The following is a 14,453-nucleotide window of genomic DNA, read 5'->3' on the forward strand; positions in this document are numbered from 1 at the left end:
TTTTGACACTTGCCTGTCCCGTGTCTGTACCCGCCTGCCTGACCACTCTGCCTGCCCCTGACCCTGAGCCTGCCTGCCGACCGGTACCCTTGTCCCATCTCTGGATTATTGACCTCTGCCTGCCTTGACCTGTCTCTTGCCTGCCCCTTGGACTATTAAACCATTGTTTATTCAACGTGTCTGCATCTGGGTCTTACCTTGATTCCTGATAGTGTTCGTAAGAGTCTCATATTTCCATACAGTGTAAGCCAAACCGTTCGGACGCTACAGACGTTTTGTTAGAAGACCGATTTTAGAGATGTCTCATGGTCTGACAAACACAGCTGTAGCTCGGCCACCTTCCACCGCAGATGCGAAAGACCAACATAGGTGGATGAGGCGGATTGAGACGCAGCCCATTAAAAAAACAATATCGCTAGCTTAAACTGACGGATTTTGATGGTAATTTTTTATTATGTTACTTAGATTGACGCATGGGAGGGTCAATCAATAGACTCTTAAGGATTTAATAACCCCCAGGACAAGCCCCCTTCTATAAATCATAAAAAAACACACTCATCCAGACACCCAGAACATACACGTGAGCCAGGAGGTGAACACATTAATCAGCCAAGCTACTGGAATACATATAGAAACTTATGGAGGTGTAGTGAGATACCCAATGAGCTGGACGATTCTCTTCTCATCACTCATCTTGAAAAAACGTACACTAAAAACTTGGAAATCAATCTGCCAATCATTACCACAAGGGAAAAATCTAAGGATTTATTATTGAAATAGCATGGGTGACTGAGAAAAAAAATTGAATCAATTTAAGACCAAGTGGCAAACAATAGCGCAGGCACTAGTGATAGAGGTGTGAGAATGTGGGTCTGGGCAGAGGAGATGAAGTCATCGCTTGTGTGCGTCTAAGTTGTTGTTRGTATGTATAAGTTTCTATCTGGAGTGAAATGAAATACTATAAACAAAGAAAAATAAACTTAGTAAGGGACACACATGAACACACACACACACACAGACACGCACAAACACACACAGACGGAAGCATACTAAAACCTGTTAACATCAACAAACTAAACTAAACAACCGCCTCTTAAATCCCCACATTAAAAGAGGCCAGACTAAACAACATTAATCTTCACTGTGCAACTAAATCCCATATATTGTGTACTAACACAGTATTATCAGTTAATAATTTAGCGTACACAGAGCTTAAGCTCTATCAGCACTGCGGAAACAAGTCACTCTCTAGTAAGAAACTTGCAGCTAACAGGAAACAAGGAAACACCTGGTAAAATCAGCCATGTTGCTGTACAAAAGGCTTTCCTTCAGTAGATTGTTCTAAAGCTTTCCTATAGTACGTACCATGTGCTCCTTATGGACCCTGTTGTGTTGAAGCCCCTTCTCTAATGTCCCAGTGATATCCCTAGTGCTCCAAACCGCTGTCAAAAACACTGTGAGAACTCAACTCCTCTCTCCAGCGCAGTCTCTCACACTCCCTGTTTTTTCTATCTCCCTCCCTCAGTCCCTCCACTCCCTTCCCTCCCACCTTCTCTGTCTCTCTCTATTTTATTTCCAAGCAGGCTCTGCCAGATAGCCAGAATGTCTGTCTTCCTGCTTCTGGCATGCCAAAGCGGTGCATCAGCAACTGGTGATGGTAAACTCAGTTGATCTCCCCTGACCTCTCTTCTCCCCCCCCCCCATACATACACAACAATGTCACAGGGAAGCCATACAGAGTAGCCCAACACAACAGCAACCCGCCAAACACAGGGGCCCAAGTAACCCCACAAAGCAGCCGCAGTAGAATAGGAGACTGCTAGAAACAGTAGTAGAGAGAAGTAGAGAATCCCAACAGATAGGCAGTCTGTGCAGAATGCAGGCAGTGACCTCAAGTCTAACAGCCATAGAGACTACTTTATGGGGTTGATTCATATATCTCTTTCTCAGTCTCTGATGGCTCAGGAAGTCCTTCCTGAAGACAGGACTGTGAAGACGAGGAGAGACCCATAACTAATCAGTGCTTTGCCACCCAATCTCAGAAGACTGCCTCCACTTCCTCTGAACACTAGCATTTTTCCACAGGCCATCGTCCTGGACGCTCCAGATAAGACAAAGGCTGGCCATAAGACTAGATAACAGAGGTTAGTGAGAAGGGAGGATGGAGGAGAGAGAGAGGGAGGGTGGGAGGGGGATATATCTTCCACAAGGGCACAGGAAACAGAGGATTTGTTGAGGTACTTTGTACTTTTTCTGCTGTAACCGACCTCCTTCCTCTCCTCCTTGGGGAGTGACCTGAGATTACACTAACTAACCCCTGGTTCTTCATACATGTGTTGATTCAGTCTGGTCCCATGCTGACACCAAATCATCCTTAACACATATTGACATCTCCCATTAGTTGAAGGTGTACACAAGAATGTCCCAAGTCTTTAAGTAGCTATATACAAGTAAATTAGTAAATATTTATAAAAATGGTTGATTATTTGATAGGAACGAAAAGTAAAGATATGCTAACTAAACACAGCTCTCTTCCCCTGGTTATCACTGCCTCTTCACAAAACTGTCCAGTCATGCAAATGTGGTAGATAGGCACGTCTGATCTGGGCTCTGCCCTGAGGGCCATTCCTCACCTCTTCCTGTGGAAACAGTGGCCCTCTAATATCTCCCAGAGTTTACAATGGCTGAGGGCTGGGAGAAGAGCGTTCATTATTTGGGATCTTTTATAGCCTAGTCTGAGATCTGTTTCTGCTGTCTTCCTAACGCCTATGGTCATTGTTACCGCCAGGACTTGGCAAGACAGCACAAACAGATATCGGGACCAGGCTAGCTCTTTTAGCACATCGGATCCCAAATGTACCCAACAACAGAGACTGTCAGCCGACTGGTGACATTTTTTGTGTGATGAGGCATACATTCCTGCACTGTGAGTCATATAGTGAATGGAGAGGAGCCCTGGCTAAATGAATGGCCATTTTTGTCAGGACACTTTCATAGGGAGGGAAAACTTTATGGAGTGAATTGACAATCCCATCCTATGAGCTGTGGTAGCATGGTCCACACAGATGCTAAAGTAGAGAATGGCTTGTAGTCTAACCTATTCATTTAAAACAGCTCAACAGATTTACAGGAAAAGTCTAAACATTCTTGTTCTGCAAGAATGTACATTTTATTTTATTTTTTATTTCACCTTTATTTCACCAGGAATCTCTTTTTCAATATCGTCCTGGCCAAGATAGGCAGCACCATGTCATTACACAATTACAAACAGACAACATGAAAAACTACAAGTAATCTAGTAAAAACCATAGAATTCACAAGACTATAACAAAATCATAAAACAGCAAATTAAAAACATTCACCGGTCAGGGAATCAGCCTCAAAATCCTTCATCAGTGATTTAAAAACACCAATCGGGACAAGTTCTTCCAGTTTAAAAGTATTTTGTAAGGCGTTCCAAGCCGATGGCACAGTGTACATAAAAGCCCTTTTACCAAATTCAGTTTGGACATTTGGAACAGTTAGCAGGATAAAGTCCTGTGAACGAAGAGAGTACTCACCACATTTTGCAACAATACAAATGGCCAAATAAAATGGTAGTAAACCCAAAATGGCTTTGTAAATAAAAGTATGCCAGTGAGACTACAAATGCAGTGGTGCATTTGCATTCATGGACTCAACAGAACAATGTTGATAAAAACAATGTTGTCAATCCATTGCAATGCATTACAGTTTACATGCACCTGCTTTCTTGCTGTGAGTGGAGAATAATGTTATTTTCAATTAGACGCAACGTTAGCCTACCTCAGTGATTTGACCATACTATCTCCTGGTTTGACCCTACTATCTCCTGGTTTGACCCTACTATCTCCTGGTTTGACCCTACTATCTCCTGGTTTGTACTCTACTATCTCCTGGTTTGACCCTACTATCTCCTGGTTTGACCCTACCATCTCCTTGTTTGGCCCTACTACAGTGCATTTGGAAAGTATTCAGACCCCTTCAATTCTAAAATTGATTTTAATGATGATAATGATAATGACAAAGCGAAAAATAAAAAAATTAAACTGAAATGCCTAATTTACATAAGTATTCTGACCTTTTGCTATGAGATTCAAAATTGAGCTCAGGTGGATCCTGTTTCCATTGATCATCCTTGAGATGTTTCTACAACTTGATTGGAGTCCTCCTGTGGTAAATTAAATGAATTGGACATGATTTGGAAAGGCACACACTTGTCTAMATAGGGTCCCACAGAATTGTCTGTAGAGCTCAGAGACAGGATTGTGTCGAGGCACAGATCTGGGGAAGGGTACCTAAATATTTCTGCAGTATTGAAGGTCCCCAAGAACACAGTGGTCTCCATCATTCTTAAATGTAAGATGTTTGGAACCACCAAGACTCTTCCTAGAGCTGGCTGCCCGGCCAAACTGAGCAATCGGGAGAGAAGGCCCTTGGTCGGGGAGGTGAACAGGAACCCGATGGTCACTCTAACAGAGCTCGAGAGTTCCTATGTGGAGATGGGAGAATCTTCCAGAAGGACAACCACCTCAGCAGCACTCCACCAATCAGGCCTTTATTGTAGAGTGACCAGACGGAAGCCACTCCCCAGTAAAAGGCACATGACAGCCCGTTTGGCGTTTGCAAAAGGCATCTAAAGGCATCTCTGGTCTGATGAAACCAAAATTGAACTAAGGCATCTCTGGTCTGATGAAACCAAGATTGAACTATTTGGCCTGAATGCCAAGCGTCACGTATGGAGGAAACCTGGCACCATCCCTACGGTGAAGCATGGTGGTGGCGGCATCATGCTGTGGGGATGTTTTTCAGCGGCAGGGACTGGGAGACTAGTCAGGATTGAGGGAAAGATGGACGGAGAAAAGTACAGAGAGATCATTGATGAAAACCTGCTCCAGCGTGCTCAGGGCCTCAGACTGGGGTGAAGGTTCACCTTCCAACAAGACAATGACCCTAAGCACACAGCCAAGACGATGCAGGAGTGGCTTCGGGACAAGTCTCTGAATATCCTTGAGTGGCCCAGCCAAAGCCCGGACTTGAACCCGATCAAACATCTCTGGAGAGACCTGAAAATATCTGTGCAGCGACGCTCCCCATCATCTGAGAGAATGGGCGAAACTCCCTAAATACAGGTGTGTCAAACTTGCAGCAAGGCTGTAATCGCTGCCAAAGGTGCTTCAACAAAGTACTGCGTAAAGGGTCTGAATACTTGTGTAAATGTCATATTTCAGTTTTTTTCTTTTTATAAATTTGCAACAATATCTAAAACCTATTTTTGCTTTGTCATTATGTGGTATTGTGTGTAGATTGGTGAGGTAAAAAACAATTTAATACATTTTAGAATAAGGCTGTAATGTATCAATATGGGGAAAAAGTCAAGGGGTCTGAATACTTTTCGAATGCACTGTATCGCCGGTTTGACCCTACTATCTCCTGGTTTGACGCTACTATCTCCTGGTTTGACCCTATATGGGGCGGCAGGGTAGCCTAGTGGTTAGAGCGTTGGGCTAGTAACCGCAAGGTTGCAAGTTCAAATCCCCGAGCTGACAAGGTACAAATCTGTCGTTCTGCCTCTGAACAAGGCAGTTAACCCACTGTTCCTAGGCCGTCATTGAAAATAAGAATTAGTTCTTAACTGACTTGCCTAGTTAAATAAAGGTAAAATAAATAAATAGAAAATATCTCCTGGTTTGACACTACTATCTCCTGGTTTGATATTACTATCTCCTGGTTTGACTCTACTATCTCCTGGTTTGACACTATTGTCTCCTTGTTTGACTCTACTATCTCCTGGTCTATTATCTCCTGGTTTGACTCTACTATCTCCTGATGTGACACTATTATCTCCTGGTTTGACACTGTTATCTCCTGGGTTGACACTATTATCTCCTGGTTTGACACTATTATCTCCTGGTTTGAACCTACTATCTCCTGGTTTGACCCTACTATCTCCTGGTTTGACACTATTATCTCCTGGTTTGACACTGTTATTTCCTGGTTTGACGCTACTATCTCCTGGTTTGACACTACTATCTCCTGGTTTGACACTACTATTTCCTGGTTTGACACTACTATATCTTGGTTTGACACTATTATCTCCTGGTTTGACACTATTATCGCCTGGTTTGAAAATACCTCCTCTGTCTCTCTTTCCCTGTCAGTCCACCTGTTGAATCCACTGCTAAGGGCCTGAAGTTCAGCCACGTAAATTCATGTGTTGTAGTCTGTAGCGGCAATCCTACACTGTCCAGTGTTACGTGTCTGTGTGAGTGAGAGTGCTCAGGTCCATGCGTGTGGGAGAGAGTGCCTATATCCATGCGTGTGTGTGAGAGAGTGCTTACGTCCATGCATGTGAGTGTGTGTGTGTGTGTGTGCTATGTGGGGAGGCAGGACCGTGTGTATAAATAGCGTGGCAGGCAGGGACAGAGGGGGGAGCAGCTGACTGTGCACATTGTGGGCCCTCCATGCAGAGCTAGAGCCAGGCAGAGCCAGATTTGGTGAGTGTTCATCGTCAGCGAGAGAGAGGGGAATGTACTGTAGCTGGTGTGGGGCCCCGAAAACACTACAACCTATCCACTAACTCTATACCARACTATGTCTTTAATTCTATCTCTTTCCTGGGGCTCACTCTTTCTTTCTGTGTCACTATTTACATTTATTTTTTTCGCAAGCCTTAATCTTAAACGTAATCTTAGCCTTTCTGTAGGATTCTGCAGAATCTCTCATATTGCAGTCTTAAAAACTTCTTAGGGCTAGGCGTCCCGGCAGCGGGACACCTGTCGACAACTTCCGGTGAAATTGGAGGGCGCGCAATTCATATAAATAATCATCAAAATTTGGGATATTAAACATTTAGGTATATACAAATGTCTTATATCGGTTAAAAGCTTCAATTCTTGTTCATCTAACTGCATTGTCCGCTTTACAATAGGCTTTACAGCGAAAGCATGCCATGCGATTGTTTGAGGACGGCGCCCCACATCAACATATTTTTCCACCGGCACAAGCTTCATATAATCACAAATAGCGATTAAATATTCACTTACTTTTTGAAAACCTTCCTCTGATTTGCAATCCAAAGGGTGAAAAAAATACGAAATTCCCAACGTCATCACATTAAATGTTTTGTTGAAATGACGTGGAAATAACGCTGATTCAACCACTTTTTTCCCAGTGGGCTATATTTGCAAAGAGGGCTTGGTAGAGAGGAGCAGGTTAAACTGGTCTGTGATAGACACAGATTAGTGACAACACGTGGGGCCAGGACACGTATATAACAAAACAGAATCCTCCTATTCTGTTTTTGACAGTTGCCAACTCCTGAATAGCATCATCTGCATAAACCTGCTGGGTGTGCATTATACATGCATACATGTTCTGCCATTTTGGTACAAAGTAAAAACACAACACACCTAAACATAAGCCTGGGTATAGTGAGGGGGGTATGGCTGGAGCCCAGGGACAGTAGCAGGAACATGGATTGGATCACGTGAAGAGTTGACTACAGACCAATAGGGTTTGGGGGTGGGTCGTTTTCAGAACCCATAGTGTACAACGACAGTCCTAAATGCAGGTACTGGAGAGAAGAAATTGACGGTAAAAAGTGATCGCTCATTTTCCATTGGCAGAACAAATAGTCTCTATAAAAACACCAGATGAAATGTTTTTGAGTCTGTACTAGTCCTGACAAAATAGTGGCAGAAACTCTCCCCGTGAAGCTGCTACTGCCAACTGGAAGGGTGGATACAGAGCAGAACTACAAAAACCTGCTTTCAGCTTCCAGCAAAGGCCTTAATTGCTATGAAATATGCCCTATCATAAGCATGTTACCGTCCAAAAGAAATAAAGACCCAAATCCAATCTGACTCAGATAAAGGGAGATGGTACTGCGAGTTCACTAAGGATGCTTAAATTGCATTGGAGGAGTTAACCATGTTCTGTATCGTAAGAGTTAACGATGTTCTGTATCGTAAGAGTTAACCATGTTCTGTATCGTAAGAGTTAACCATGTTCTGTATCGTAACCGAGTTGAACGCAATTTCTGTATCCGTAAGAGTTAACCATGTTCTACGCATTGGAGGAGTTAACCATGTTCTGTATCTCAAGTATAGAGTTAACCATGTTTGTTATCGTAAGAGTTAACGATGTTTTCTGCTATGCGAGAGTTAACCATGTTCTGTATCGTAAGAGTTAACATGTTGCATTGCATTGGTATCGAGAGTTAACCATGTTCTGTATCGTAAGAGTTAACGAATGTTCTGCATTGGAGGAGTTAACCATGTTCTGTATCGTAAGAGTTTAACGGATTGTTCTGCATTTGAGAGGGCTTTAACCATGTTCTTTGATTGGAGTTAACCATGTTCTTTATTTGGAGTTAAGCCATGTTCTAACATGTTTAAAGTAAACAGGCTCACAAAGCTACTCCTAATTGTGGAGTTTTCATTGCATATTGATGGGAAAACACACCTGTCCTGAAATTTAAGTAGCAATGTGCAGGAACGTCTTCTCTTTGAATAACAAACTGTTATGCTCATGTTTATTTAGTTTGATTTATTAAACCTTTATTTAAACTAGGCAAGTCATTTAAGAACAAATTCTTATTTACAATGACGGCCTTGTTCAGGGGCAGTACGACAGATTGTTTACCTTGTCAGCTCGGGGATTCGAGCTACAACCATTTGGTTACTAGCCCAACGCTCTAACCACTAGGCTACCTCCCGCCCCAAAAATGATGTCTCCATCAGCTTAGGGCAAAATGGACCTGGTCGCAGAGTACATGGAATCTAAGGAGTCAACATGATTGCCCTCTCTAAGTCGGATGCAAACTAACCAAACTAACCTGGGTACTTGAACCTTTCAGAGGGGATTGAACAGGGATCTCATTCATAGTCGTCTAGTTGCTTTCTCTTTCTTCACAAAACCAACAGACACACACAGTCACACACACATGAGTAGGCCTATTGGGTGTTTGAATAAGAAAGCACACACACACACACACACACGACACACACACACACACACACACACACACCACACACACACACACACACACAGCCACACCACACACACACACACACACACACACACACACACGGTGTGAACAAATAGTACCTGTATGAGTTCAGGTCTGAGGTTGATGGTGCAGAGCCAGTCTCCCAGTCGAGGGTAGCTGGCCAGGGCCTGGGTCCTCTGTCTCTCAGGCACTCTCTGCTTACACTGCAGCTGCTTACAGATGTACTTAGTCAGTTTCACCTGGAGGGGGTGACAACACAAATACAAGAGCGTTAAGATGCCGCTTGGTCTGAGCTCCAAATATATTTTTGGGGAAAATTTCATTAAAGATATACTTCTCCTTAATGCAACCACTGTGTCAGATTTCAAAAAAGCTTTACGGAAAAAGCACACCATGCAATAATCTGAGTACAGCGCTCAGGCACCAAAACAAGCCATACAGATACCCGCCATGTTGTGGAGTCAACAGAAGTCAGAAATAGCATTGTAAATATTCACTTACCTTTGATGATCTTCATCGGAATGCACTCCCAGGAATCCCAGTTCCACAATAAATGTTTGTTTTGTTCGATAAAGTCCATAATTTATGTCCAAATACCTCTTTTTGTTCGCGTGTTTAGTTCACAAATCCAAATTCAAGAGGCGCAGGCACTTAGTCCAGACGAAAAGTCAAAAAAGTTATATTACAGTTCGTAGAAACATGTCAAACGATGTATAGAATCAATCCTTTGGATGTTTTTAACATAAATCTTCAATAATGTTTCTACCGGACAATTCCTTTGTCTTTAGAAATGAAAAGGAACAGAGCCTGACTTAGCTCATGGCATTCTGCCAGACCCCTTAGTCAAACAGCTCTTATTCGCTCCCCCTTCACAGTAGAAGCCTGAAACAAGGTTCTAAAGACTGTTGACATCTAGTGGACGCCTTGGGAAATGCAATCGGACCAAATTTTACACTGTATATTGGATAGGCAAAGACTTGAAAACCTACAAACCTCAGATTTCCCACTTCCTGGTTGGATTTTTTCTCAGGTTTTTTCCTGCCATATGAGTTCTGTTATACTCACAGACATCATTCAAACAGTTTTAGAAACTTCAGAGTGTTTTCTATCCAAATGTACTAATAATATGCATATCTAGCTTCTGGGCCTGAGTAGCAGGCAGTTTACTCTGGGCACCTTATTCATCCAAGCTACTCAATACTGCCCCCCAGCCATAAGAAGTTTTAAGAAAGTTCCGAAAATAACTGAAACACAGATGATGCTAAGCAAAAGCATTATCTGATTGTTGTTATAACCAAGTAGAACAAAATGAGTGGATAATGAAACTTGCAGCACAACAAACAGTTGATCCTTTGCAAGCACAGTGTGTGGGAGTTTCATTTCATTTTAACAAAGGAGACTGATGACAAACTGACAACTGCGGGTGTGAAACCCACTGATGTTTGAGAACAAACTGCATGGTGTTTCTTTCTTGTTATTTTCAGCATGAGGTCTGGTGTTCTATGCAAAATACCGGTGAGAAGCGAGACTAGAGCTCAGGCTGAGGAAATCCCCCTGTCGACTAAGAGTTAGAGTGGGCCGCAGTGAAGTGAGAGAAGAAAGAGAGAGAGAGAGAGAGAGAGAGAGAGAGAGAGAGAGAGAGGGAGAGAGAGTACAGATAAATATATATACTGAGTGCACAACATATTTAAGAACACCTGCTCTTTCCATGACAGACTGACCAGGTGAATCCAGGTGAAAGCTCTGATCCTTTATTGATTTCACTTGTTAAATCCACTTCAATCAGTGTAGATGATGGGGAGGGGACAGGTTAAACAAGGATTTTTAAGCCTTGATACATTTGAGACATGGATTGTGTATGTGTGCCATTCAGAGGGTGAATGGGCAAGGCAAAATATTTAAGTACCTTTGAACGGGGTATGGTAGTAGGTGCCAGGTGTAGGGCTGTTATCGTGACCGTATTACCACCACACCGGCAGTCATGAGTCATGATGGCAGTCAAATTCCACGTGACCGTTTAGTCACGGTAAAATCAAACAAACACTTCATGAGAGCCCATGAGCTCATGTTGAGCAACATTTCTATAGGCTATGCAATTGTGTGAGAAAACAGAGTGATGGCCTTTATTAAAAAGAGGAGTATCCCATCAGTATCCCACTATATTTATTTATCAACTTTTAACTTTTAGCACATTGCTTCACTTTAAAACAGGAGTATAGCCTACCTGGCTGGCATGAAAAGGAACCACGGGAAAAGCCTCCTCCATTCGCTATTTAAGTGCATTTTTTCCCCTCCTGACTAAATCAATACTAATTTCACACATATATTATTTAGTATATGTAAAGACAAGATTACATCAAGAATAGTTGTTATTAGCCTATCACTTGTGAATGATATATTATCACTTGTCATGATGCCCAGCTTGTGTGCAGTAAGGCAAGAAATGCATGCCTTTTTCCCCCGACTTTTTCAAATCATAGTCACACACCTCATGTAGCCTAGCCCACAGGCCTATATATTTTGATAATGTTTGTATCTCAACTAAAGTGGCCAAATAACTTAAAAGTAAGCACATTAATCAGCTTTACAATAGGTTTAAAACCTAACTGGCATACATACGCAGCATGTGAGTTTCAAGTTTGGGGAAGATCATTTTCACCCTAAAAATGCACCTTTTTAATAAAAGCATTACTTGCATAATCACTTTTGCGGTCACTTTTGAGAATGGTGTTTTCCCGCTAATGGAACATTCGCGCTTATATCATACTGCCATGTGCGCATTACTGCGCTTATAATGTTAAGAAATAGCCTAATAGTTTATCAACATTTTAAGCTAAACGTTCTGATCTGTTGTGTCAGCCTCATTGCTTAAAAAAGTTTTTTGATGCTAGTTGTATTCATTTGGGATCTTTCCTAAACCACAACTGTCCCAGACTATGTTTGGAATATTTATTTCTCTCACAGAATAGGTCAACTTTTGTACTATGGGGGATAGTAGATTGACATAGGCTAGTGCTTTTGCTGTTCGTTAAGCCTACTCATCTTGTTGACTGACGAAAAGTAAATGGGGACAGTTCTTCTAATATCTTCAATATTCACTTCAGAATTGGATAAGGACTCGCACAGTTGCATCCCGATGTGTCTGTCTTCAATTGTAGTTTGTGAGAAAGACCCAATCACGTGACAGAGAGCCATTTGAGCGAGATGTGCTTTGGAGCATGCAGCCTGGAAAAGGGAATTATAATTATTATATTCAGCCCAAGGGCAAAACGGCCACTGGCCGCAAAAAGCATGGATTTTTTTAGGGGGCATTACGGCCACACAAAGGGGATGCCGCTGGGAAATTTGAGGCATTATCAAGTGCTTGTCAAATTGTGAAGGAGAGACTGATGAAGTGTGTGCAGCCTGCACAAAAAAAACAAAGCAGAGCTCATGCCTTTCATGCAACTTTTTTCAAATTATCATTASAGTCGCAGACTTAGAATATATTAAAAATCAAAACATATATGTTTGTATCACAACTAAAGTTACATAAATAACTCTAAATTAAGCATTTAGGAGTACCTGTTTCTTTGTTAACTGCTCAACACAGAATAGCAACATGTGCGCACAAATCATTTGGAGAAAATATCCTTTCTATTTCATTCAGCTATGTTCAATTGTATTCTTCATACTATAAAATAATATAATATAATGCCACAGAATTGTCTGCTAAATGAACTAGTGTAAATGTGTTTATGTTAATTAACAGTCAATTACCAGTTATTTGCTTGACAATCACCGGCTGACGAAATTTCATGATCGCCACAGCCCTAGCCAGGCGCATCAGGTTTGTGTCAAGAACTGCAACGCTGCTGGATTTTTCACGGGGGGGTGCAACTCAATATTAGGAAGGTGTTCTTAATGTTTTGTACACTCAGGCCTAAAAAATAACAACTTTGTCTCAGAAGCACCTCAGTGTTATAAGCTCTCAAGAACATGAATGTAGAATGTTGATGAAGGAGAGGAAACAAGGAGAAAATTTCTCTGTAGAATATTGATATGCACTCCTACCTCCTAAACAGAGAAGGTGGAGATGGAGTGGCCAGTTTCAGTTCATCCTTGACTGACTGGGTATTTAACAGTTCTCCCCTCAGAACAGCAAACAGCAAATAGTCCTCATTACATACAAACTCAGAGGAACACCGAGCAGCCTTTCTCATGGGGGCGTCGGCTTGTGCCACTGCCATGACAACCGAGCACCATGGAAACCCTGCAGCCACAGACAGCGGAACACGTTTATGTAAAAAATTTGATTATGGGAGATGCTTGGCTGGGGTCACAGAGAGGACTAGAGAGATCAGTTAGAGCAGGGATGGACAACTTTGATGGGGTTAGGGGCCACAGAAAATCTGAATTTATTATGAGGGATGCAGTGGTGGGATTAATACGGGGGCCTTCAAAAGGGGGGGGCCGGTTGCCCATCCTTGAGTTAGATTATAGCAGAGTCAAGTTGTCCACCTTACCTTCGGACACCAGATCCCAGAAAGCAAGCTTTTACCTGGCAACCAGTGGACTGAACTGGACTCACATATACCTCTTATCCCTCTGTCCAGCCACAAGCATTACTTCTAGTCTTATCCCTCTGTCCAGCCACAAGCATTACTTCTAGTCTTATCCCTCTGTCCAGCTACAAGCATAACTTCTAGTCTTACCCCTCTGTCCAGCCACAAGCATTACTTCTAGTCTTACCCCCTCTGTCCAGCCACAAGCATTACTTCTAGTCTTATCCCTCTGTCCAGCCACAAGCATTACTTTCTAGTCTTATCCCTCTGTCCAGCACAAGCATTACTTCTAGTCTTACCCCTCTGTCCAGCCACAAGCATTACTTCTAGTCTTACCCTCTGTCCAGCCACAAGCATTACTTCTAGTCTTATCCCTCGTCCAGCCACAAGCATACTTCTAGTCTTACCCCTCTGTCCAGCCACAAGCATTACTTCTAGTCTTATCCCTCTGTCCAGCCACAAGCACTTACTTCCAGTCTTATCCCTCTGTCAGCCACAAGCATTACTTCTAGTCTTATCCCTCTGTCCAGCCACAAGCATTACTTCTAGTCTTATCCCTCTGTCCAGCCACAAGCATTACTTCCAGTCTTATCCCTCTGTCCAGCCACAAGCATTACTTCTAGTCTTATCCCTCTGTCCAGCCACAAGCATTACTTGTCTTATCCCTCTGTCCAGCCACAAGCATTACTTCTAGTCTTATCCCTCTGTCCAGCCACAAGCATTACTTCTAGTCTTATCCCTCTGTCCAGCCACAAGCATTACTTCCAGTCTTATCCCTCTGTCCAGCCACAAGCATTACTTCTAGTCTATCCCTCTGTCCAACCACAAGCATTACTTCTAGTCTTATCCCTCTGTCCAGCCACAGCATTACTTCTAGT

General features: G+C 42.6%; 1 protein-coding gene across 2 annotated transcripts in view; it reads right to left on the reverse strand.

Moving 5' to 3' along the window:
* LOC111960716 (kinase suppressor of Ras 1-like) overlaps positions 1 to 14,453 on the reverse strand; it is a 54,955-nt gene that overhangs the window by 28,233 nt on the left and 12,269 nt on the right. The window contains exon 2 of one of the 2 annotated variants that reach the window (XM_070438981.1): positions 9,130 to 9,270. In XM_070438981.1, coding sequence (XP_070295082.1) covers positions 9,130 to 9,270 — 141 coding nt within the window. Of the gene's footprint in view, positions 1 to 1,365; positions 1,501 to 9,129; positions 9,271 to 14,453 lie in introns of those variants that run through there. The other variant, XM_070438988.1, reaches the window with a different exon arrangement.

Source organism: Salvelinus sp. IW2-2015, linkage group LG4p (assembly GCF_002910315.2).
Source record: "Salvelinus sp. IW2-2015 linkage group LG4p, ASM291031v2, whole genome shotgun sequence".
Lineage (NCBI taxonomy): Eukaryota > Metazoa > Chordata > Actinopteri > Salmoniformes > Salmonidae > Salvelinus > Salvelinus sp. IW2-2015.